Genomic DNA, 23,139 nt, shown 5'->3' with positions numbered 1-23,139 from the left:
TTTGGCTTACATCGATTGGGATCACACTACCTTTATAACTTTAAATGACACCTTTAATGGATATCTTTAAGAAATGACTTCCTTCTTGCCACTCTTTCATGAAGGCCAGATTTGTGCAGTATACGACTGATTGTTGTCCAATGGACAGATTCTCCCTCCTCAGCTGTAGACCTCTGCAGTTCATCCAGAGTGATCATGTGCCTCTTGGCTGCATCTCTGATCAGTTTTCTCTTTGTATGAGCTGAAAGTTTAGGGGGACGGCCTGATCTTAGTAGATTTGCAGTGGTCTGATACTCCTTCCATTTTAATATTATTGCTTGCACAGTGCTCCTTGGGAAGTTTAAAGCTTGGGAATTTTTTTGTATCCAAATCTAGCTTTAAACTTCTCCACAACAGTATCTGGGACCTGCCTGGTGTGTTCCTGGTGTGTGACATCTGAGCCCTTTAGTGTTACCTGTGGTGTTCCGCAGGGTTCAGTACCTGGCCCCCTTCTTTTCAGCATTTACATGCTTCCATTAGGTGATATTATTCGCAAGTGTAATATCAGTTTCCACTGCTACGCAGATGACACTCGACTATATCTTCCGTTGGAGGAATCTGCCACACTAAATTGTGGAAATTTGGAGGCTTGCCTCACTGAGATAAAAGAGTGGATGTCACTCAATTTTTTGCGTCTTAACTCTGAAAAGAACGAAATGTTAGTTATTGGTCCATTTAAATGCCGTGACTTATTCTCAAAAACTGCTGTGAACATTGACAAATGTCACATCACACAGAGTGACTCAGTTAAATATCTAGGTGTCATATTTGACCCCGATCTGTCCTTTCAAACACCCGTGAAGAAAATTACTAGAACTGCTTTTTTTCCATCTTCGCAACCTTGCCAAAATTCGTCCTATGCTGTCTCAGTCGGATGCGGAGATCATAATTCACGCGTTTGTTACCTCCCGTCTCGATTACTGTAATGCACTACTCTACGGTCTCCCGAAATCCAGAATCAAGAGTCTTCAGCTGGTACAAAATGCTGCAGCGAGGCTTTTAACTAGGACTAAAAATTCCGATCACATCACGCCGATTTTGGCTAACCTGCATTGGCTCCCTGTTAGCCTAAGATGTTATTTCAAGGTTCTCTTAGTATTATACAAAATCATACATGGACTTGCTCCCTCATATCTTTCAGATCTGATTTCCCCCTATGTTCTGGTCCGAAGCCTTCGTTCTGAAAGCGCCGGTCTACTTGTGATCCCAAGAGCCAAGAAGTGTTCTGCAGGTTCGAGAGCGGTCTCCATCCGGGCACCGGTGCTGTGGAATGCTCGTCCCCCTGCGATTTCTATCTGCAACCTCAGTGGAAATGTTTAAATCTAAGCTTAAAACACACTTATACTGTATAGCATATGAATAACCTATACTTTTTGTGGACAATATCTGAGTATTATTTGTTATTGCAACATCCATTGCAGCCTGCTCATCCTGGAAGGGGGATACCACATGTGCGGTCCCTTCTCAAGGTTTCTTCATTTTCCTCATGTTGAGGTTTTTGAGTATTTCCTTGCCCTCATGTTTGTTCCAGATCAGGGGATGGTGTAATAATTGTCTGAAATAATAGTCTGTGTAATAACCTGTGCAGCCCTTTGAGACTCTTTGTGATTAAGGGCTATACAAATAAAAATGACTTGACTTCCTCGCTCTTCATGATGCTCTCTGCGCTTTAAACAGACCTCTGAGACTATCACAGTGCAGGTGTATTTACTCAGTGATTTGATTACACACAGGTGGATTCCATTTATCATTGTTAGTCATTTAGATCAACATTGAATCAGAGATCCTCACTGAACTTCTGGACAGAGTTTGCTGCACTGAAAGTAAAGGGGCTGAATAATTTTGCACACCCACTTTGTTTTTATTTGTTAAAAAAGTTTAAAACATTCAATAAAGTGTGTTCCACTTCATGATTGTGTCCCACTTATTGTTAATTCTTCACAAGAAATTACAGTTTTATATCTTGATCTATGAAGTCTGAAATGTGGCAAAAGGTCACAAAGTTCAAGGGGGCCAAATAGTTATGCAAGCCACTGTAAGTCGCACCTAACGATGAAAAAAAACCTGCAACTTATAGTCGGGACACTATGTTGGATTTTTTTTTTTTTTTAAACTATATGTTTTGTTATTGATTTTTCCCGATGTTTAGTTATTCGGTGACCAGGACCCCCAATTCCAAACCCCTAAGGCTGAGCGCCAAGCAAGGAGGCAATCTGTACCAATGTTGTAAGTCTTAGGTACGACTCGAGTTGAACCTGTGACTTCCCAACCCTAGGGCCAATGAGCTGGTTGTATTTGTAACTTGCACTGACCATTCACTGCCATCACTGGTTAGAAACACCATATGTAATGAATAATCCTTCACTTATTTTTGTCTGTTGTTCTTTCCTAATTGCAAATGTCCGTTCTTTCTGCGTTAGGATGTGTGCAGGACTCACTTTGAGTTGCTGGACAAACAGCATAGGTGAGCCCACAATCACTGAGGCAATCCACACCAGCCCTGCAACAAAAAAACATTTACACAGCGTGCTAATGAAGCCTTGGAGTTGCACTAAGCCAGGGGTCTCAAACTCAATTGAGTTGGGGGACGCTGAAGCTAGGATCCGGGTATGGTTGGGCCAAATAGGGTTTTCAACTAGATGTCGCTGTAATGTGTAGAACAACCAAATGAGTCCAAGAAAGACTACAAACTACAGAAACTGAAAGTGAGCAAAAAGCACTCTTTTTACCCAGCCTTTTTCAAAGAAAGACAAAAAGGGAAAATATTTTTGGGGAGAAGGAATAAAAACAAGGAAGAAGAAGTAGGAAAAGGGGGCAATAAGGAAAATGGGAATACAAAGAAAAGTAGGGGAAAAGATAGCAAAAAAAGGAATATGGGGAAAAGGAAAGACAGAGAAACCGAATTAAAGAGAAAAAACACAAAAACAAAAAGAAATAGTTTTTTCTTTTCTTTTTTTGAGTTTTCTTTAATGTTTTCTTTCTTTTTTTCTTCATTTTTCTCTCGTTTTTATATATTTTCCTTTTCGTTTTTTTATTTTTTCATTTTATTTTCTTCTCTTCTTTTAAAGTCTCTGTATTTTGTTATTTTTCTTGTGCTTTTAGCACTTGTTTTCTGTTGCATGACAGAATACAGCGACATCTAGTGGGAAAATAATACACACTGGGCCTTTAACTTTAATATTTGGGCGGGGGCCTCAAACTATCATCCTTGGGGCCGCAGGTTTGAGACCCCTGCATTAAGCAAACAACAGTAGGGCCATTCGGGGTCCGTAAAGAGCATTGCATATAGGTCAAGTGCTTTTACGGCAATTACAGTCTTCCAGGAGTCATTATTTCAAAGCAATTTTATTTATGCTTGAAATCATGTACCACATAACCCATGCCATAAAGGCAAAGACATTTTTTTTTATTTGAGAGCAATACGTATTCTTCAACACATTTCATTTCACTGTGTGATGTTAAATGATTTAATAAATGTATGAAATAATAATAATGACAGAACTTGCGACCCATATCAATATAAATATCCATCCATTACCTGCACCGCTTATCCTCAGTAGGGTCGCGGGGGTAATGGAGCCCATCCCAGCTATCTTTGGGCAGTGGGCAGGGGACACCCTGAACTGGTAGCCAGCCAGTCGCAGGACACACAGAGACAGACAACTCACTCGCTCATTCACACCAAGGGCCAATTTGGGCCAATTAACCTGAAATGCATGTTTTGGGAATGTGGGAGGAAACCGGAGTGCCCGGGAGAAACCCACGCAAATACGGGGAGAACATGCAAACCCTGCACAGGAAGGTTGGTAGGTGGATTTAAACCTATGACCTCAGAACTGTGCCATGCACACGCTAACCACTGTTCTGCCGTGCCCTGTGACCCATATCAATATAAATATCCATCCATTATCTGCACCACTTATCCTCAGTGGGGTTGCAGGGTCCTGGAGCCCATCCCAGTAATCTTTGGGCAGGGGACACCCCGAACTGGTTACCAGCCAGTCGCAGGACACATAGAAACAGACAACCATTTATATGCTCACTCATACCCATTTATCTCATCTCATCTCTCATCTCATCAGCCGTACCGCTTATCCTCATTAGGGTCGCGGGGGGGCTGGAGCCCATCCCAGCCATCTCCGGGCAGTGGGCAGGGGACACCCTGAATTGGTTGCCAGCCAATCGCAGGGCACACAGGGGCAGACAACTCATTCGCTCATTCACACCTAGGGACAATCTGGACCGGCCAATTCACCTGAAATGCATGTTTTTGGAACGTGGGAGGAAACCGGAGTGCCCGGAGGAAACCCACGCAAGCACGGGGAGAACATACAAACTCCGCACAGGAAGTCTGGAGCTGGATTTGAACCCACGACAGGTTCCCATGACATGAACTGTGCCGCACACGCGCTAACCACTGCGCCGCCGTGCTGCCCTATACCCATTTATGTAACGTGTTATTTTTTTTCAGTAACGGGCAAATCTAACTATTATTTCCACCGTTTCAATGCCGTTACCGTTACTGACAGTCAAAAGTGGTGCGTTTCGTATGTTTTTGTGTGTGCGATTATGCATGTTTCGTATTTTTATGTACATTTTTGCGTGTGTCCAAGTACGTTTCTGTGCGTGTTTACAAATGTTTTTGTGTACGTTTATGTACGCTTTTGCATGTTTTATTTATGTTTTTGTGCCTGTTTACGTGTGTGACACCATGTCTGCAATATAGTTAAAACCGTGCCTTCTATATAATGGACAGAACCCTACGATGACGTGCTACAGTCTGCTTCAAATGTAACAACGCTTTAAATAATTGCAAGTTCTATTTTTTCTTCGTGCCAGATGTCCCGTATTTTCCAGATTATGAATCGGAAATGTATTCATAGTTTGGCCGGTGGTGTGACTTATACTCAGGTGAGACTTTTATGTGAAATTATTAACACATTATTATTATATCATAAAGTTTTAAATTTTTATTACCAGTACTCTACATCACTTCACACGTTATTTTCACACTAAACCACAAGAGGGCGCCCTAAGGTTGTGTTGATCATTTCAACCTTGACCGCGACGTAGAAGGGTAAAAGGGAAGCCGCTGTGCGTCTACTTCTCGTGTGTAGAGAGTTGTTTACCGATAAAAGGAACACCGTGGACGAATATTTCATTGAATTTCGTAGTTTAGAGTAAAGCCTATAGTTTGGAGAAAAAAACAAATGTATACGCAATTTACTCAAGGTCTAAAAATCATATCTTAATAAATACACGCGCAAGATTAAAAATCGCATATGTAAATCCAGAGGTGGGTAGAGTATCCAAAAGTTTTACTCAAATAAAAGTAGTGTTACTTTAAAATAATATGGCTCAAGTAGAGGTAAAAAGTAGACATCCAAATAATGACTTCAGTAAAAGTAAAAAAGTACTTGGTGCAAAACATATTCAAGTACTGAGTAACTGTAGCAACTTATTTCTTATTGATTTATTTAAAAAAAAACAGCCATTCAGTCAGAAAATAAGTTACAAAAGTCTATCTGTCATGGTTGCCATGGCGCGCAATTGGCCACGCCCGTGAATGTCACGGTTGCCATGGTGCCCAATTGGCCCTGCCCGTGCGCGTCACAGTTGCCAAGGTGCCCAATTGGCCCCTCCCATGTGGCGCCAGCTGTGGCTCGTTGAGAGATTGGCTTTCTGTCTATAGACCGTCTATAGCCCATCATAGACTTTCTGGACTAGTTTACAGGCTGGGGGCGTCGCTGCTGTCATGCACTTTCCGGACAAATTTTCAACATGTTACCTAGTGTTTACTATGTTTGTGTACTGTAATGCTAAATGTAATTCACCCTGGTCATCCTGAAAGGGGGATACCACTTGTGAGGTCCCTTCTCAAGGTTTCTCTTTTTCCTCACGCTGAGGTTTTCGAGTTGTTCCTTGCCCGCATGTTGGTTTAAGATCAGGTAATTGTGTCATTGTAATCCTGTGCAGTCATTTGAGACATTTTTGTGATTAAGGGCTATATGAATAAATTTGACCTGACTTGACTATAAAAAGCTCAGCGCTCTCTTACTTTGTTGGTCAGCCCGTCAAACGAACTTCTGCCCCACAAGACGTGGGTTCTGACTCGGTCCTCTTTTGCTGTTGGTATTTCAAGTCCGGTATTGTTCCCGTTTGTTTTTGTCCTGTTTGATTTCGGGTTCCAGTTTTGTTTCAGTCTGTTTTTGTCCTGTTTGTTAGTTTCTCTAGTTTTTGTTCCTGTCAAGTTTCTCCTGTATATTTTGGTTATCCTGATTTGTTATCGATCTTGTCGGTCTCTGGCTTCCCGTCTTTCCACACCAGACCAGCTGCCTAACGTGCATGACTCCCCATTTCCCGTAAAATAAAGGTTTGTGTGAGAATGTCACGCGATTGGGTCCTGATGCTGTTCTGGTTCTTGGCACTATCCAATCAACAATAAATAACAAGTTTGTGTAATTCTAATTATGTGTACTCAGACAGTTTGTTTGGGTCAATCTACTGTGGATTAAAAATCTTTACTGTATATATGTGAGGGTACAGTAAAAACCCTGCTCACAAGTGCCACCTGGTGGTTGTCTACGTCATTGGTCGAATCTAAATAAAAGAAACAAGGTCCCTGACAGAGTGAATGCCCCTTAGCAGTGACAGACACTTACTTAAGTGGAGGGGATTTAAGTAATGGGTTCAATGTAGCCTAATGTACCAAGTAACAGTACAGTTTTGTTTTCACAAATCTACATTCCTAGAAGCACCAAATGTCCCAAAACTGACTCATAAGTAAATGTAACTCGTAACTACCCAACTCTGAAAATCGCAGATATATTTGTGGCTCTGATGTATTTTCTTTGAAAGGTACTTGAGAAATTAGAAAGTTGGATTTGAAAGTCCTTAAAAAGTGCTTGAATTTTGCCTGAAGAAGGTATACGGACCCTGACAAAGAGACACAGGCTAAAAATTCCGTGTGCGTGCAATAGTATTGCCTTAAACAAATACTCCTATTTTAGATCAAATAACATAGGGACGGGCGTTGTTCTCTCTTTGATACCTGGTAGTTAGTCAAGCACTTTTTAAGGACTTTCAAAGCCAATTTTCAATTTTTTCCAGTACCATTAAACGAAGAAATCCACTGCCGATCAACAGAACGAGAGCCCAAACTTTAGTTTCAAACCCCTTATTTTGGAATCCTAAAATTGGTTTAAAACCCTAACTTGCAGCCCAAACCATACCTTTCCATCTAATCCTAGGTGTAACCCTAGCCCTAACCCTGTTTTATACCTGTCAACCTCCACGGCTTTATGCCATTACAAACTGTCGTATTTTCCCTTACAAAATAATCTTACACCATATTTTTTTTTAAACGTGTTTATTTATGTAGTTTAACAAGTTATATTGTACATGTGTTTTGTTATATCAAATATATGGTAAATAACATTTTGTTGTAAGGTCTGAGTTACTCGACATGAATGAGGTTTATTATGAAAAAAAAAGGTTCAAAAATTAAGTAGCTTGGACGTTCACTGTAGAAGGAAAAAATACATGCAAATATAATTAGGTAGAATGATAAATTTTCTTATTCAAATTATGAATTCATTTTCTGCATTAAATTATTGTTGGTAATATATTCATGAAAGGGATAACCACAAACCTGTCTCTTTTCATTTTCTCATTTTATACTTTTTTCTTAACTTCTTTATACAACATAATAATTCGTAAGATAATCCATCAAAGCAATTGAGCCGTTTGAGAGCCGGCTCTCTTTAATGAGTTAAGTCGAAAAAGCTGCTTCTCTAAAAAGAGACGGACTTCCTTTCACTACACAACTCGAACTCGTTTGACTTGATTGATTTGCCGTTTCGTGATAGTCGGTACCCAAAATTGACAAATTTGCGTTTTTCCGTACAGATTTTCTCGTATGTGGTACATGTCTTAAAATGCATAATAAACGTTCTTTGTACGGCAAAAATGTACAGGTTGACAGGTACGCTGTTTCAAATTGTAACCCTACTCTGAACCTATTTCGGAACCCTACATTCAGTTTCGAACCCTAACTTGTAGCTTTCCTAACACTAAACCTACACTGAACTCTAGTCGTAAATCCTAGCCCCTTAGTTTTTAACCCTAGCTCCAATCCTATTTTGGAACCATACAATATGTTTAAAACCCTTATTTGAAGCCCTAACCTTAGCTCCTAACCATAGCCTAACACTTAACCCCAGAAACATGACAAGAAATTTAAGCATTTTGAGCACCTGTACAAAACCTCTAGTTAGCTTCTACATTCAGTGGGTGGAGTGGTGCATGTTTTTGGCGAACTCCAGTGGACATATAAATAACTGCATCTCAATTTTTGACTAGAAGCGGCTCTATTTTTTGACTTATGCATCTCTCTGCATCGTTTTGTAGGCCTGATATGGCCCCTGATCCAAACCAGTGCTTCATTGTCACCAATAAAGGTTTTGTAGCATGTTCTTATTTTGTTAATGCATTTTTTTGTTAGCTACATGACCTTCAAAGTGACTCAATAAAAGGTGAAGCCTAATTGCCTGTCATTCACCAACCCCCAACATCTAATCAAGTTAACATGCTCCGGGCTGATAACCGCGATCGTAATTGCAATCTTATTGCAATATTATTGCAAATGGAAGTATAAAAAAGATGGATGAAACAAGAATGGAAAATATACCTAGCATCTTGTAGGCTCTCTTGGATGTGGACTGTCGCCTCATTCGAAGCGGAAAGACGATGCCAAGGTACCTCTCGATGGCGATGCAAGTCATGGTGAGGATGCCTGCCACCACTGCCGTGGTTTGCACAAAGGGAACTGTTTTGCACACAAGCACGCCTGCAAAAAAAAAAACACAACAAAACTGCACTCAATCTGCAGAAAAATGCAACAAAACCTCACTCAAGCTGTCTGTCAAATTGGCTATTTCCTCAAAATGGCAATTTTGTAGATAAGTGGGTATGGTAGACCAAAAAGAGCCTCAGGTAAAAGTACTTCTACTTTAGAATTATATGACTCATCATCCAAACAATTACTTGAGTAAAAGTAAAAAGGTACTTGGTGAAAACTACTCAAGTACTGAATAACTGTAGCAACCTCTTATTTATTCAATCAGATCATCAAATCATCTGTTAGCGTCTCACATACCTCCTACCACCAGTGGGCCCCAAACGGGGTTTTAACTTCAACATCTCCTCAGGTGTGATCAATCCGCCCAACAAAGGAGATTCTTACAGGTTGGAAAACACACAGTGCGCAGCTGAGTACTGCATGTTATTTAGGCATCTTCCACTTTTTCCTCACTGTTTTCTTCTCTAGCCTCTCATGTTAGCCACATGGCTCCAGGCGATGGCTCACTGCTATTGTTATTGATAGCTGCTCCTGCATTGTTCTTCGGTGTCACCTTCTAGAATGGTCATGCAAGTGAACTTTGCTGAGTTCCAGGCATCTTACACCTTTTTCCACTGTTTTCTTCACTAGCCACTTATGTTAGGCACTTGGCTGCAGGCTATGGCTCACCAGTCACTGCTATTGTTATCGTTAGCTGCTCCGTCCTCGTCCTTAAGTGTATTCGCATTCCAGTGTAGGACATGCAAGCAACAACAGATGAGTTCCACAATTGAGACATCTTGTAGGCGCCTTGCATGGCTGACTCCCTATTGGTGTGTGAGTGTGTGTGTTAATGGGCAAGTGTGAAGCACATTGGCTTTGGGAGGCCTTAATTGACTTGAAAAGCGCTATATAAATGCAGACCATTTACCATTTAACTTGTTACTAATTATCCACAACTGGAGGTAAGATCAGGCCTAAAAAATCCCGCCCGACCCTACCCGCAAGTACAAAATCCCGAACCTGACCGATAAACTTGATTTGATGGACCGAGCCCAAAGTAAACCTGAAGCTGCACTTTAGTGCGCGCTCAAGGGGTACAGTGAGTGGTGTCGCAGCAGAGCGCGCACCAAATGACCGATTTACACCATCTGGTATTCCCAGGCGGTCTATCTTCCAAGTACTAACCAGGCCTGACCCTGCTTAGCTTCCCGAGATCGGGCGTTCTCAGGGTGGTATGGCCGTAAACAGCTCATGGGTCAACAAAAAGTAATCCCCCTTCCAGGATGCAATGGATGTTGCAAGGGCACCAACAGACAATACAAAGTCAACAACAACATTAAATATAAGTACAGTCCCTTGCCAAAATATTTCCCCCAATAACTTTTTGACATATTGCCACATTTCAGGCTTAAAACCCTAATCTAAAAATCCGAAAAAAATTCCAATAATCAATAACATGTGAGACACAATTGTGAAGTGGAACCAAGTTTTTTTCAACATTTCATATCATATTTACAGCAACAAAACTGAAAAATAGGTGTTGCAAAAATATTGGCCCCATGTTCTCTCAGTTTAGCCTACTGACTCCAGAAGTTCCTTAATAGCCTTAATAACAATCTAAATGACTAACAATGTCATAGTTCATTATGTCTGGGTTTAAATGCACCATTAGAGTTGTTGGAAAGACAGGTGGAGCCAAAAAGATTCTCAATTATGTCTCACATTTTCCGCAAGGCACTAATAATTGAAATCAATTATGTAGGTTTGGTCCTGGCATTGGTGGGGACATTTTTTAAGTAATCACTTCATATTTATGCGGACAAAAGAATGATTGCTCGACATTGGTGGGGATACGCCCCCTGCGTCCATGCCCAAACTTTGCCCTAGACTGAAATAATTCAAAAAGTGCAGTTTATATCAACTAATATTATACCTTGACAGGCGGGAGTAATACATGTTTTGTATTTACAATAGTAAATACATGCCAACCTTTTGACATTAACACATTAAATTTTACAGTGCACTCTATTTTTAGTCAGTTGGTTGGATCCCTCAACCACTAGGGTCGTAGAGGCACTATTTCCTGTGGTGTGTCTTGGGTAAGTACCGCCAGGTGGCACCCATCCCCCTTCAGGCCAACTATTTTTACAGAAGTAAAAGAAACATAAAACGGAAGTGGCAAACCTTTACCAAAACCGAAATCTAATGCGATCGTTGGAGCGGTAAATATGTAGACACACAAAGACTTAGGCCCAATCCCATTTCTCTCACTCGGCCCTGAGAACCCTGCAGTGAGGTCCCTCGATAGAGGAGTGCCCTCCGCGAATGGAGTGCAAAGTGGAGATAGTTTGGACAAGACTTGCAAGGTTCCACCCCTGTCCAGGAGATGGCGGTAATATTAATTGGCTGTAGACCTTAGTGACGTAAAGGTCTACGTCACATGTAAACAACTCGAGTCTCAACCTGTAGTGTGTCAGTTGGAGAGTTCGTGCAACGTTAAAAATGCCCGCTACAGCTGTGTTATTACCGATTGCCTAAAAGCTCATCATCTTTTCCGTGTCTCCAATCAACGGAGGAGAAATGTGCTATACTGAAGACAGCTTCGGCGCTATGTAGTGCTGATTCATCTTTACAAGGTACGTACACTCATTAAAAAAAATGACCCGTTCGGTCAAATACAGTAAGAGTTAACATACAATGCACGTTCACATAATACCCTATGTTTGTGTAGACATAAATGGCAATCTACTTATTAGTATCTTAATGCCATTTTATGACATATAGTAGGGGTCTTGAATGTGTGACATGACGAAAAGTAAACAAACACAAGAACAGTCCACCTGACCCTTAAGCTGACATAATATCGTCACCAAACTTCCCTGTACGACCCAAAAACCTTAGTTCATAAGGAATTTAATTCAAAAGAGTTGTCATTGGATATAAAAAAGGTCATTTCAACATTTTTTCATGATGCTTACATCACAGTTAAAGCGGTCTTTTTCTTTTCTATGCCCACATTTATGTCTAAATTGTTTGTTATCTGTTGTGTTCCAGAGTGGCTGTCCCATAAGCGTGGACAGGTTGGACAGGAATGTTCCCATCCTGTGCTTATGGTTGGATGTGGAGTCAGAACTCATTCAGGACTTAAGGTTGAGCAAGAAGGTTATGTGGGCCCTGCAGGAGCTGCTAAAGAGGGAACAGGGCCGTGGCTGGAGGTCCTGATCTACGTGTACTGGCTGGCCCACGCTCTGTCCTACCGTGTGGTGTCACGGGTCTTCAGGGTTCCCAGGTCCACCGTACAAAGAATTGTCCACAGTTAATATGGAATAAATTGCCCAAAAGCCATATTTTAGGCTCTTTAAGTCAGACCCACATTTGCATTATGTGCTTTTCTGCATTACTATTCAATAAACATCTTCATTTTGAGTAACACCTTGGTGGTTTATTTCATAATGATGTGAGATACTGTGTGTGAACGATGTGACTGTTGGACAGAAAACAACTACAAATCACTCCAGCTTAAATAATAGTTTACTTTCAGAAAAACAAACTCACATTGGGCCAAAATACATCATAGTAAATAAATAATGTGTCACAAATTTTAACAAAAATATACCAATACTTCCATGAAGCTGGAAAACACAAACTGGAACTTCATTGAGTTCTTAATAAAAAAAAAATATTTTCCTTTTATAAAACAAAGGGAAACATTGCAGAGATGTCACTGTTCTGGAAATTTGTCCACGAGCTTCCCAAAAAGGACAGGAACCGCTCAGTTTTGGCCACAGTTTCTTCGAGCCTTTTCCTCACTCCGGCAGACTCCACTTTCAAAAAGTCAAGGAGTGTATCGTGCTTCTTTTTTTTTCTGGGTGATTTGGGGTTTGGCGCCGGATTAGAAGGTGCCAACGACGTGCCCGGTGGTGTGGATGGCGTGGTAGCTGTGATGGTGACCAGCTCTTCCACGGGACGTTCTACAGTGGCCTTTAGGTTGGGTGGAAAAAACAAGAATTACTTAATGCTGATGTATTGTACAAAAACAACTGTGTATAGGATGCTCAACAAGTTGATGTGAGACAGGATATTATAGAATGTGTTCTGGATAATTATTTGATAGTGAATAGATACACAAAATTGACATGTTATTCTTATGGCTGTATGAGCCTTCTATTGGCCAGCATCACATATGCTTTAGAATTTTCTCCACATTTGAGAAGGTAATTAGTTTACTTAATATGTGTTTACAGAGAAGGCAGTGGACTATGTGATAGTAGTTTGTTTCAACTGTATTTCCACGTGAAATTCGGAGAAATTACTCATAATGCATGATGAAAACTAATGCATTCTGAATCATATTGCAAATAAAACACGACACCCGAAATTGTGTGCAGTAAACAAGCGCTTATGTCCAGAACGTTATTCTGACTATGCTCCTTTAGCGACTGGCCTTGTAGATGTAAAAGCACGACTCGTTTAAGATAAAAACAGGGATGGGCTGAACCGTGATTTTCTGCACAGTTATCCTACTTTACAGTTTGTAGCGTGAAGATTTTTTTTGGCAGCTCCCTCGGTAGATTAGTGCACTTCGTAAAGTAGCGATTTTGCAATGTTCGTGTTTTAACGCGAAAATACGATTTTCTATTGCATTTACGTCTAACTAAGATATCTCAATACATTTTGTTGCAAATACATGCCTGGTTGTGGAAAATTACTTACATTTGTGCGGTTCCTTTTCAGGCATGTTTGTTGATATTGAGAATTCGCAAAGCCTTCTGGGTAGTCACTTCGCTGCCAAGTGAGGTCGAGAGCCCCCTCGGTCTTGAAGTGGTTACGACATGGTTTGAGGGCACTTCCGCCTCGGTCTTGAGAGTATCGGGACACACCCCATTTTCACGTGAACGCGCAAACCGAGTGACTAGGGCACATAGCGAGTGAAAGTGCGAAGAATGGGACTCAGCCTTAGTTTTGCCTTAAAATAAGGCAGCCATTGTCATGATTACTCATTGCCCTCACCTGTGCCTGCTTGTTTGGCGCCAGCTGCTGCTCGTTGCCTGATTGATTCCCCTCCTACGCTCTGATCTCGCGCTCGGACTATTGACCTGTTTTTGGCCACAGACCACGGTCTGATCACCCGCTCCGGCTATCGACCCGTTTTTGCCCGCCGACCACGCTCTGATCTTCCGCTACGGCTATCGACCCGTTTTGCCCGTTGACCGCGCAAATCCACTCACTTCCACATTCCGATCACGCTCCGATCCCGTGAGCTTCTTGCTCCTCCTGTCCAGCGAACACTGGATCGCTGGCGTTTGTTTCCCCGCACCTGACTTCCTCTATATCCCAATAAACTTTTGTGTGAAACGTTATGCATTTGGGTCTACCATCTGTTCTGGCTCTGACATAGACTAAAACACAGGTTTGGGTCAAGATTTTTGTTGTTAACATTTAACTAAAACAGTAGATTATTTATTTTTTGATTGTTTTGTTTTTTTAGGGAAGTAAAGTGGTTGTATGTATCTCAGATATGTCAAACATATTTCTGGGGGCTCAATCCATCCCGTTGAATGATTTGATCTGGCCGGCCAGGAATTTCTGGGTACATCCAAAAAAGAAAGCAAGTCTTTAGGTCAGGGGTCTAGTTTGCCTTAATATGACATTTAAAAGAGTAGGTGTATTATTTTGCCACTAGATGTGGCTGTATCGGAAAGCAAGATGGAAGAGAAAAAAATACAAAAAAAACCCGCAATACTTTAAAAAAAAAAGAAGAAAAATGAGAAGAGAAAAAAGACATTTTTATAAAAGCAAGAAAAAAAGAACAAACAAAGAAAAAGGAGGAGAAACAAATGAAAAAAGAAATAAGACAAAAAATAAAACTCAAAAAAAAGGAAAAGAAAAATACAGTAAAAAACAGAGAAAAAGAAAAAAAAGAGAGTAAATTGCATTTCCCCCCACGTTTTGGCTTATGTCTCTTTAATTACTTTCTTTTTCTCCTATTTCCTTTTTTTGTTTTGTTTTCTCCTACTTCTCTTTTAACTCCCATTTTTCTTTTTTCTTCCTCTTTTGTTTTATTCAAAAATATATTTTTCCCTTTGTTTTGTCTTTCCTTTGGAAAGGCTGGTTAAAACTTGAACTGTCGTTTTTTGTGGAAAACCCAACCTCATTCGGATCCTAACTTCAGTTCTATTAAAAGTGATGATGATTTGTATCTATCTATCTACCTTGGTCATATCCCTCAAGAGGGGTGACCGACAGCAAGACACACACATACAATAACAAAGAAAATAAAAGGGAGATAACAAAAAAAACAAAACAAAAACACGATTTTTTTGGGACCATGGCCAACCCAATTGCCCAAACACCCAAACAAGTTAGGCACCTCAGCACCCAAGTTGGTCATGCTTTCGTCCCTCCAGATGAAAAGGGACACCAGAAAGCGGCCATGTCATTCGGGTCAGGGTGACACAACACACTCTTTTGGTCGACAGCAGGGCCCGACAGCTTTCACTGGTTTACCCCTGCCGCATCATACGGGTGCCCAGCCCATACTTAAGAACGCGTCCACAATCCCACTATCTTTTCACAACACCTCTCCACTCCTTTCTATCACCAACAGAGATTTTTAATAATGCAAATCAAATGATCTCTTTGGTCGCTAGAGGGCAGTGTTTTGTTTACATAGCGTGTTGAGTTGGTTCAGGTGTAAAACTGCATTCACTCAACTGTTAAAACAAACTAGATGAAAAATTTAAAGCCAAACATGTAAATATATTTTCCCTATTGTCCCTATTGTATGTAGGATAGGTTACTAATGTAAGCTGAATGATAAAGTAAAATACTAAAGTTGACATCCTTTTACTGATCCGGCCAGCCTCACAACAGAAAGTCTGGATCTGACCCCGGAGACAAACTGAGTTTGACATCCCTGCACGCATAAAAAGGTAGTGTTAGTGAGTATGTAATCATGCAAAAAGTCCAGTTGACAGCAACAACAAGCTTGATTTATTTATATTCACAGACACGCGTTGGATGAGTGCTTTGCTCCCCTTAAAAAGGCGTACCGATTAAAAAAATTATATACTGCTTTTCAAATTCAAACAATAACAAAAATCTACCGGTATATGTAAAATAATAAAAAATGTGTTTTTAATAACAGTGAAGGGACTTCTGTCTTTTTTAATCATGCAAAAGTTCAAATGACAGCAACAACGAGCTTAATTTATCCATAGTCACCAACCCTTCTGTTTTATGGATTGGTCTCTCAGGAACAGTCCTCTTATGGTTCGGATTTTACCTCACAGATAGGACGCACTGTGTTAAATATGGTGAAATGAAATCTGAGCCCTTTAGGGTTACCTGTGGTGTTCCACAGGGTTCAGTACTTGGCCCCTTCTTTTCAGCATTTACATGCTTCCATTAGGTGATATTAAGTATAATATCCGTTTCCATTGCTACGCAGATGACATTCCACTATATCTTCTGATATGGAGGAATCTGCCACACTAAACTGTGGAAATTTGGAGACCTGCCTCACTGAGATAAAAGAATGGATGTCACTCAACTTCTTGCACCGTAAGTCTGAAAAGACCGTAAATGCTAGTTATTGGTCCATCTAAATGCCGTGACTTGTTCTCAAAAACTGTTTTGATCATTGACAAATGTAATATCACGCAGAGTAACTCAGTGAAAAACTTAGGTGTCATATTTAACCCCGATCTGTCCTTTAAAACACACGTTAAGAATATTACAAGAACAGCTTTTTTCCATCTTTGCAACATTGCTAAAATCTGGCCTATGCGGTCTCAGTCCGATGCGGAGATTATAATTCACATGTTTGTTACTTCCCGTCTTGATTACTGTAATGCACTACTCTCCGGTCTCCCGAAGTCCAAAATCAAGAGCCATCAGCTGGTTCAAAATGCTCCAGCGAGGCTTTTAACTAAGACAAGAAAGTTTGATCATATTACCCCGATTTTCGCTGACCTGCATTGGCTCCCTGTTATCTTAAGATGTGATTTCAAGGTTCTGTTGGTCGTATACAAAATCATACAAGGACTTGCTCCCTCATATCTTTCACATTTAATTTCCCCCTATGTTCCGGTCCGGAACCTTCGCTCTGAAAATGCTGGTCTACTCGTGATCCCAAGAGCCAAGAAGAGGTCCGCAGGTTCGAGGGCGTTCTCCATTCGGGCCGCGGTGCTGTGGAATGCTTTCCCCCCTGCGATTTCGATCTGCAACCTCAGTGGAAATGTTTAAATCTAAACTTAAAACACACTTCTATTCTTTAGCAAATGAACAACCTACAATTTAGGTTGACAATATCTGTGAATTATTTGCCCTCATGTAGGTTTTAGATGATGGGATGATGTCAAATGTAGATGACCGTCTCAAAATGGTGGGCTTTAATTTGGGTTTTGCCACGTTCATGTGTGATTTCTAAAATGGCCATAGAAATTCGTATGACGTCTGTTTTGCTTTGTGGAAAAAAAAAAAAAGGCAAATCAAGTATTTAGCTTTTTTTTTCTTCAAGACTAGCGTGACTTTATTGACGACACCTGGAAACTAACGCGATGAGACAAGCAATTTAAGGCAGCTAAAAATGGAGGTGTCAAATGAAAACATGACGTTGAAAGAGATGCTTGAGAAAATTGCCCAGCTTAATTACAGTCAGAGTCAACTGAGGCTTCAAAACTCAGAGATGAGGCAACTGCTGGATCTAGCAGATGATGAGATGACCATGATGCGCTCGGAAAACTACATCATCTACAACAACAAAATAAATATAGATGAGTACGCCATTTCTGTGTCAGCCTATATCAGTAAATGCGCAGAAGACGTCAGCAATACCAAAACTATATGCACCCGTGCCAATCAGAAGCCCTGGATGACTGCTGAGATACGCAAACAACTAAAAGTACGGAACCTTGTCTTTAAATCTGGTGACAAGGAGGCACTGAGATCAGCGAGGGCTAACCTGAACCGTGCTATCAGACTAGCAAAGCGAACGTACAGTCAAAAAATCCAGGAACGTTTCCTCAATAAAACCAACACCAGGGATATGTGGAAAGGCATTCAGGCCATTACCAAATACAAGCCAACCACCGCCCCAGTGCAGGACACTAGCATGGACTTTCTGAATGACCTCAACAAATTCTTTGGAAGGTTCGAGGCACAAAACGGCACCACTGCAGCGAAAGCGGTTCCAAATCAGGACGAAAGAGCACTCCACCTGGACTCATCTGACATGAGGAAGACCCTGAGAAGGGTCAACACAAGGAAGGCTCCAGGCCCGGACAACATTCCGGGGCGGGTACTTAGGGAGTGCGCCGATCAGCTGGCTTGTGTACTAACAGACATTTTCAACACCTCGCTAGACCAAGCCATAGTACCATCATGCTTCAAATTTGCCAACATCATCCCAGTGCCAAAGAAACCACAGATCTTATCATTCAACGATTACCGGCCCGTTGCACTAACTCCTATCATAATGAAGTGCTTTGAGAGACTGGTTAAAGAGCACATCACCTCCAGTCTCCCCTCCTCATTCGACCCCTTTCAGTTTGCCTACAGGACAAACCGCTCCACCAGGGATGCCATCTCCTCTGCTCTTCACCTGAGCCTGAAACATCTAGAGGAGAAGAACACCCATGTGCGGATGCTGTTCCTGGACTTCAGTTCAGCATTCAACACCATCATCCCACAACATCTGGTAGACAAAATGAGACTCCTGGGTTTCAACACCCCCCTGCGGAACTGGCTGCTGGACTTCCTCTGTGACAGACCCCAATCAGTGCGGATAGGTCAGAACAGTTCAGATGTCATCTACCTCAGCACGGGCTCCCCCCAAGGCTGCGTCCTAAGCCCCTTGCTGTTCACCTTGATGACACACGACTGCGTCCCTAGGTCCGCCACAAACCACATCGTGAAGTATGCTGACGACACAACAGTGGTGGGCCTCATCAGGGATGACAACGACCTGGCCTACAGAGAGGAGGTGGAGCAGTTGGTGGGCTAGTGCAGGGACAACAGCCTGGTCCTGAATGTTGACAAAACTAAAGAGATCATTGTCGACTTTAGGAAAAACCAGCCCAACCATGCCCCACTTTGCATCAACAACAAGGCTGTGGAGGTTGTCAGCAGTATCAGGTTCCTAGGGGTGCACATTACAAACAAACTCACCTGGTCCGTGAACACTGCATCACTGGTTAAGAGGGCACAGCAGCGCCTGTACTTCCTGCGGAGGATGAGGAGAGCCCACCTGCCCCCACCCTCCCTCATCACATTCTACAGGGGCACCATAGAGAGTATCCTGACCAGCTGTATCTCTGTGTGGTGTGGAGGCTGCAGCGCTACCGACTGGGTTAGTGTGAGGAGGGTAACGAGGACAGCAGAGAAAATAATCGGGACTACACTTCCCTCCATTCAGGACATTGGCCAGAAGCGCTGCCTATCCCATGCTAAGAACATTACTGGGGACCCCTCTCACCCCCATCATGGACTGTTCACTCTGCTAGCCTCTGGGAAGAGGTACTGCAGTGTGCGGTGCAGGACCACCAGGCTCCGCAATAGTCTAGTCCCCCTGGCCATTAGACTGTTAAATGGTCAATCTAACATATAGTTAACTTAAATCTAAAAGGCTGCTAATCTGACTTTTTGCACTACTGGCAGTTTTTTATAGCTTGCCACTCCTTGCACATTGCTCTCTGCACTATTGTAATTACAGCGTTATTGTTACAGTGTTAATGTTACTGTGTACCGACTTGTTAACCTGACTGCCCATTTTGCACATCTGGTTAGCTACTCTTCTTGCACTATCGGCACTATGGTAAAATACTATACGTAGCCAAAATACAATACAACTTTATTTATATCTGTACATTCAAGGAAACTGTGGGGGTCAGATGCATCGACATTTCGTTCTGTATACACGTGTACTAGAATGACAATAAAGTAGATCTGAATCTGAATCTGAATCTGAAAAATGATAGTCTGTAGTTTGCAATAGTCTTTGATCTGTGCTGCCCTTTAAGACTCTTTGTGTTAAGGGCGTCACAAATAAACATGACTTGACTTTTACTCATTAGACTTCCTCTTTCCTTCCCTTAAAACGCCTAACAGTTTAAAAAAAAAAATCTACCGCATTTTTAAATCTAATCAACAACAACGACATTTTTTACTCAAAACTAGTACTTTAGACCTTATTTTCAAGGGACTCAGTCTTTGTGCCTGAATAACCTGCTCCAACGATAGCATTAGATTTCTATTTTAGTTTGCCACTTGTGGTTTGACACAAGCACATATTGTTTATTTGTTTATTCACATTCTAGAGACGGGTTGTTTCCTGTGTTAAAAAAAAAACAATCGATTTTAATCGTCAAAAGATTGGCAGGGGGGGGAAACGTACTGAACCTTCTAAAGAACCATAATTTCGTTCAGAGGTGGGTTACATTTACTCCGTTCCATTTACTTGAGTAAGTTTTGGCACATGTTCTACTTCGGGATTAATTTTAAATCAATATACTTTTTACTTTGACTTGAGTAGATTTGTGAAGAAGAAACTGTACTCTTACTCCGCTAGATTAGGCTATATTGAAGCCGTTATTCAAATCCCTTCCACGTAAGTATGTGTCGGCGCCTTTATTTTGTCAGATACCTTGTTTCCTTTAGTGGGATTTTTTTATGTATTTATTAAATATGACCAGTGACCCAAACAACCGCCAGGTAGCACTTTTGAGCAGGGTAAGGGACTTTTTTTACTCTGTTGCCAGTTGCTGGTTAAGTACATTTTTATTTCCCAGCCATGTAGATATGTATTTATTTATGTATCATTTATGGAACCACTTCATTCAAATGATGATCTATTTAAGGAAATTACTTTAAATTGTGTGGTACCTTTTTTAAATAATTTATTTCTTTTTTGGGGGAATCGGATTATTTTATTTATTATTTATCCATCTATCTATTCATTTAAAAACATAATTTAATATGGACATTAAATACAAACAACAAAAAGATGTATTATGTCAAAAAAGTTTGTATTTCAAACAGGGAGAATTATAGGTTCAGAATCAGGGGTGCCAAGCACCCAGAGCGTCCAACTGGTTTTGAACATTTTTTTTTTCATTTCATTTAAAGTGATATAACATATAAAATACAATTATGATAACATTTTAATTAAAATATTTTAAAAGGCCGTTTTCATCAGTTGAATGGTCATTTCAATGCATTTTATTAATTGAATGTTCATTTTTTTTAATTGCATTATGGTGCCTTTGAGCTTCCATAAAAACATACTCTCACAGTAATTCTCTGGAGCCTCCACAGACTCTGGCGCTTGTGGCACAAGGAAACTAGCTGAGCGAAAAGATAACAGGGAGGGGGGCTTTAGCGATGGTAGAATCAAATGGACTGAACCCTTTCACGGCAGTTTAGTATTTCCTACGCTGCATCGTTCACATTTTTTGTTTTACTTTTTATATTTTAGTTAGCGTTTTTCATTATACTTAGGCCTATCATGTCCTTTACTAAGGAAATGGGTTTTAAAAATGCTATAGTTTTTTTGTGGGTGCTTTGGTTGAATTTGGTGGTTCATAAGCCCCCAGAATGGGCTGGTTACGCCCGTGATTTCACCAAACATATAAAAGCCGCACGTGAAGCAATGTAATTAAGGATTAAGTAATTAAAGATCTATTATAAGTATTTTCACATGTTCTGGTGGTCAAGGGATCTGTCAACTGTGAACTATATTCGCAGTGTGTAAAGCTGTAGCCACACACACACACACACACACACACACAGACACATATACTGCATTCTTAGACAGAAGCGGTTTTATTACTAAGAAGATGAGAATTCAGTATTATAAAAATACGTATACATTTGAAAAAAAAAATCTTGATAGTAAATCAATTATAGTTGATCCATCAAATGTTGAGGAGCAAATACATAATTATCAGAAAACCTCTTGAATTTATACCTGCAAAGGATGTTTTTGACTTCACCCAGGATTGGTGCTGAGAATCAAATGGACCAACGCTGCGTTGTTCACATTTCGTCTGTTTTTTTACAATTTTTATTTAGTTTTTTTAAGTCATGTTCATGCATATCCTGTCCTTTATAACGGAAAAGTTTTTAAAATGCTATATATGCTTGAGCACCCTCCAAAACGGGCTGGTTACGCCCATGTTTTCTAATAACACTGTATTAAAGTGTTGCTTCGATGCACACTGACCTCCAACCCACTGCGAAGTGATGTTCTGCAGAAGCGTAAAAGGAACGCAGAAGAAAGTGATGAGCAAGTCGCTAACAGCCAGCGAGCAGATGAAAACATCAGTTGGAGTCCTCACGGCTCTCTTTTTTAAAATAACTGACAAAACTAAAGTGTTTCCGCTCAGCGCCAGCGCAAAAATCAGCGCGTAAATAACCACGAAGGCAGTTTTGGCTCCAAGCGGCAGCTCCGCCACGTAAACCAGCGGAGGAATTTTGTAAGTGCTGATGAACTCCTCACGGCTCAGGTTGTATTGCTGCAGAGCCTCACGCAGAACCTCCGGCGTGATCCTCCGACTGGATGGAAGCCAGGAGTCCGGGGAAGGAGCCGGCATTGTCGGCGATGGAACGGCTCTAGGACCCGGCGCTTAGAAGTGTACGGCGAGAGCCGGCTCCCCCGTCAATAAGGAGCCGGTCGTCTCTCTTTGAAACGCTCGTTTCCCCTCTCTCTCTCTCTCTCTCTCTCTCTCTCTCTCTCTCTCTCTCTCTCTCTCTCTCTCTCTCTCTCTCTCTCTCTCTCTCTCTCTCCTCTCTCTCTCTCTCTCTCTCTCTCTCTCTCTCTCTCTCTCTCTCTCTCTCTCTCTCTCTCTCTCTCTCTCTCTCTCTCTCTCTCTCTCTCTCAATCTCTCTCTCTCAATCTCTCTCTCTCTCTCTCTCTCTCTCTCTCTTTCTCTCTCTCTCTCTCTCTCTCTCTCTCTCTCTCTCTCTCTCTCTCCTTCTTTTTGTCCCTGTATATTTCTCTATATCGTTCTCTATATTTCTATCATTCTCGTTCTCTCTCTCTCTCTCTCTATCTATCTATCTATCTCTCTCCTTTTTGTCACTGTATATTTCTCTATATCTTTCTCTATTTTCCCTCTATCTTTCTCTATATTTCTATAATTCTTGTTCTCTCTCTCTATCTCTCTTTCTCTCTTCTTTTTGTCTTTCTTTCTCTCAAGATTACTCTCTATCTTTCGATCTTTCTCTATATCTGTCTCTATCTTTCCGTCTATCTTTCT

General features: G+C 41.1%; 1 protein-coding gene and 2 long non-coding RNA genes across 3 annotated transcripts in view; 1 reads left to right on the top strand and 2 right to left on the bottom strand.

The window, feature by feature from the left end:
• Positions 1 to 22,485, bottom strand: part of qrfprb (pyroglutamylated RFamide peptide receptor b) — a 30,119-nt gene extending 7,634 nt beyond the window's left edge. The window contains exons 1-3 of the mRNA XM_088323458.1: positions 22,104 to 22,485; positions 8,729 to 8,887; positions 2,478 to 2,539 (exon numbers count right to left, since the gene is read on the bottom strand). Of these exons, the coding sequence (XP_088179584.1) occupies positions 2,478 to 2,539; positions 8,729 to 8,887; positions 22,104 to 22,473 (591 nt within the window). The 5' untranslated portion in view covers positions 22,474 to 22,485. The remainder of the gene's footprint in view (positions 1 to 2,477; positions 2,540 to 8,728; positions 8,888 to 22,103) is intronic.
• Positions 11,420 to 12,311, top strand: LOC148346934 (uncharacterized). Its single transcript, XR_015848034.1, has 2 exons — positions 11,420 to 11,517; positions 11,936 to 12,311. It is a non-coding gene; the product is annotated as an uncharacterized LOC148346934 (long non-coding RNA).
• Positions 12,395 to 13,725, bottom strand: LOC148346933 (uncharacterized). Its single transcript, XR_015848032.1, has 2 exons — positions 13,595 to 13,725; positions 12,395 to 12,862 (listed from the first exon to the last, which is right to left on the bottom strand). It is a non-coding gene; the product is annotated as an uncharacterized LOC148346933 (long non-coding RNA).
• Positions 22,486 to 23,139: the final 654 nt, after the last annotated feature.

This window comes from Urocampus carinirostris, chromosome 19 (assembly GCF_059441175.1).
Source record: "Urocampus carinirostris isolate Australia breed hairy pipefish chromosome 19, RoL_Ucar_1.0, whole genome shotgun sequence".
In the NCBI taxonomy this organism is placed as follows: domain Eukaryota; kingdom Metazoa; phylum Chordata; class Actinopteri; order Syngnathiformes; family Syngnathidae; genus Urocampus; species Urocampus carinirostris.
The sequence above is the reverse complement of the archived record's forward strand: the minus strand, read 5'-3'. Positions and strand labels throughout refer to the sequence as shown.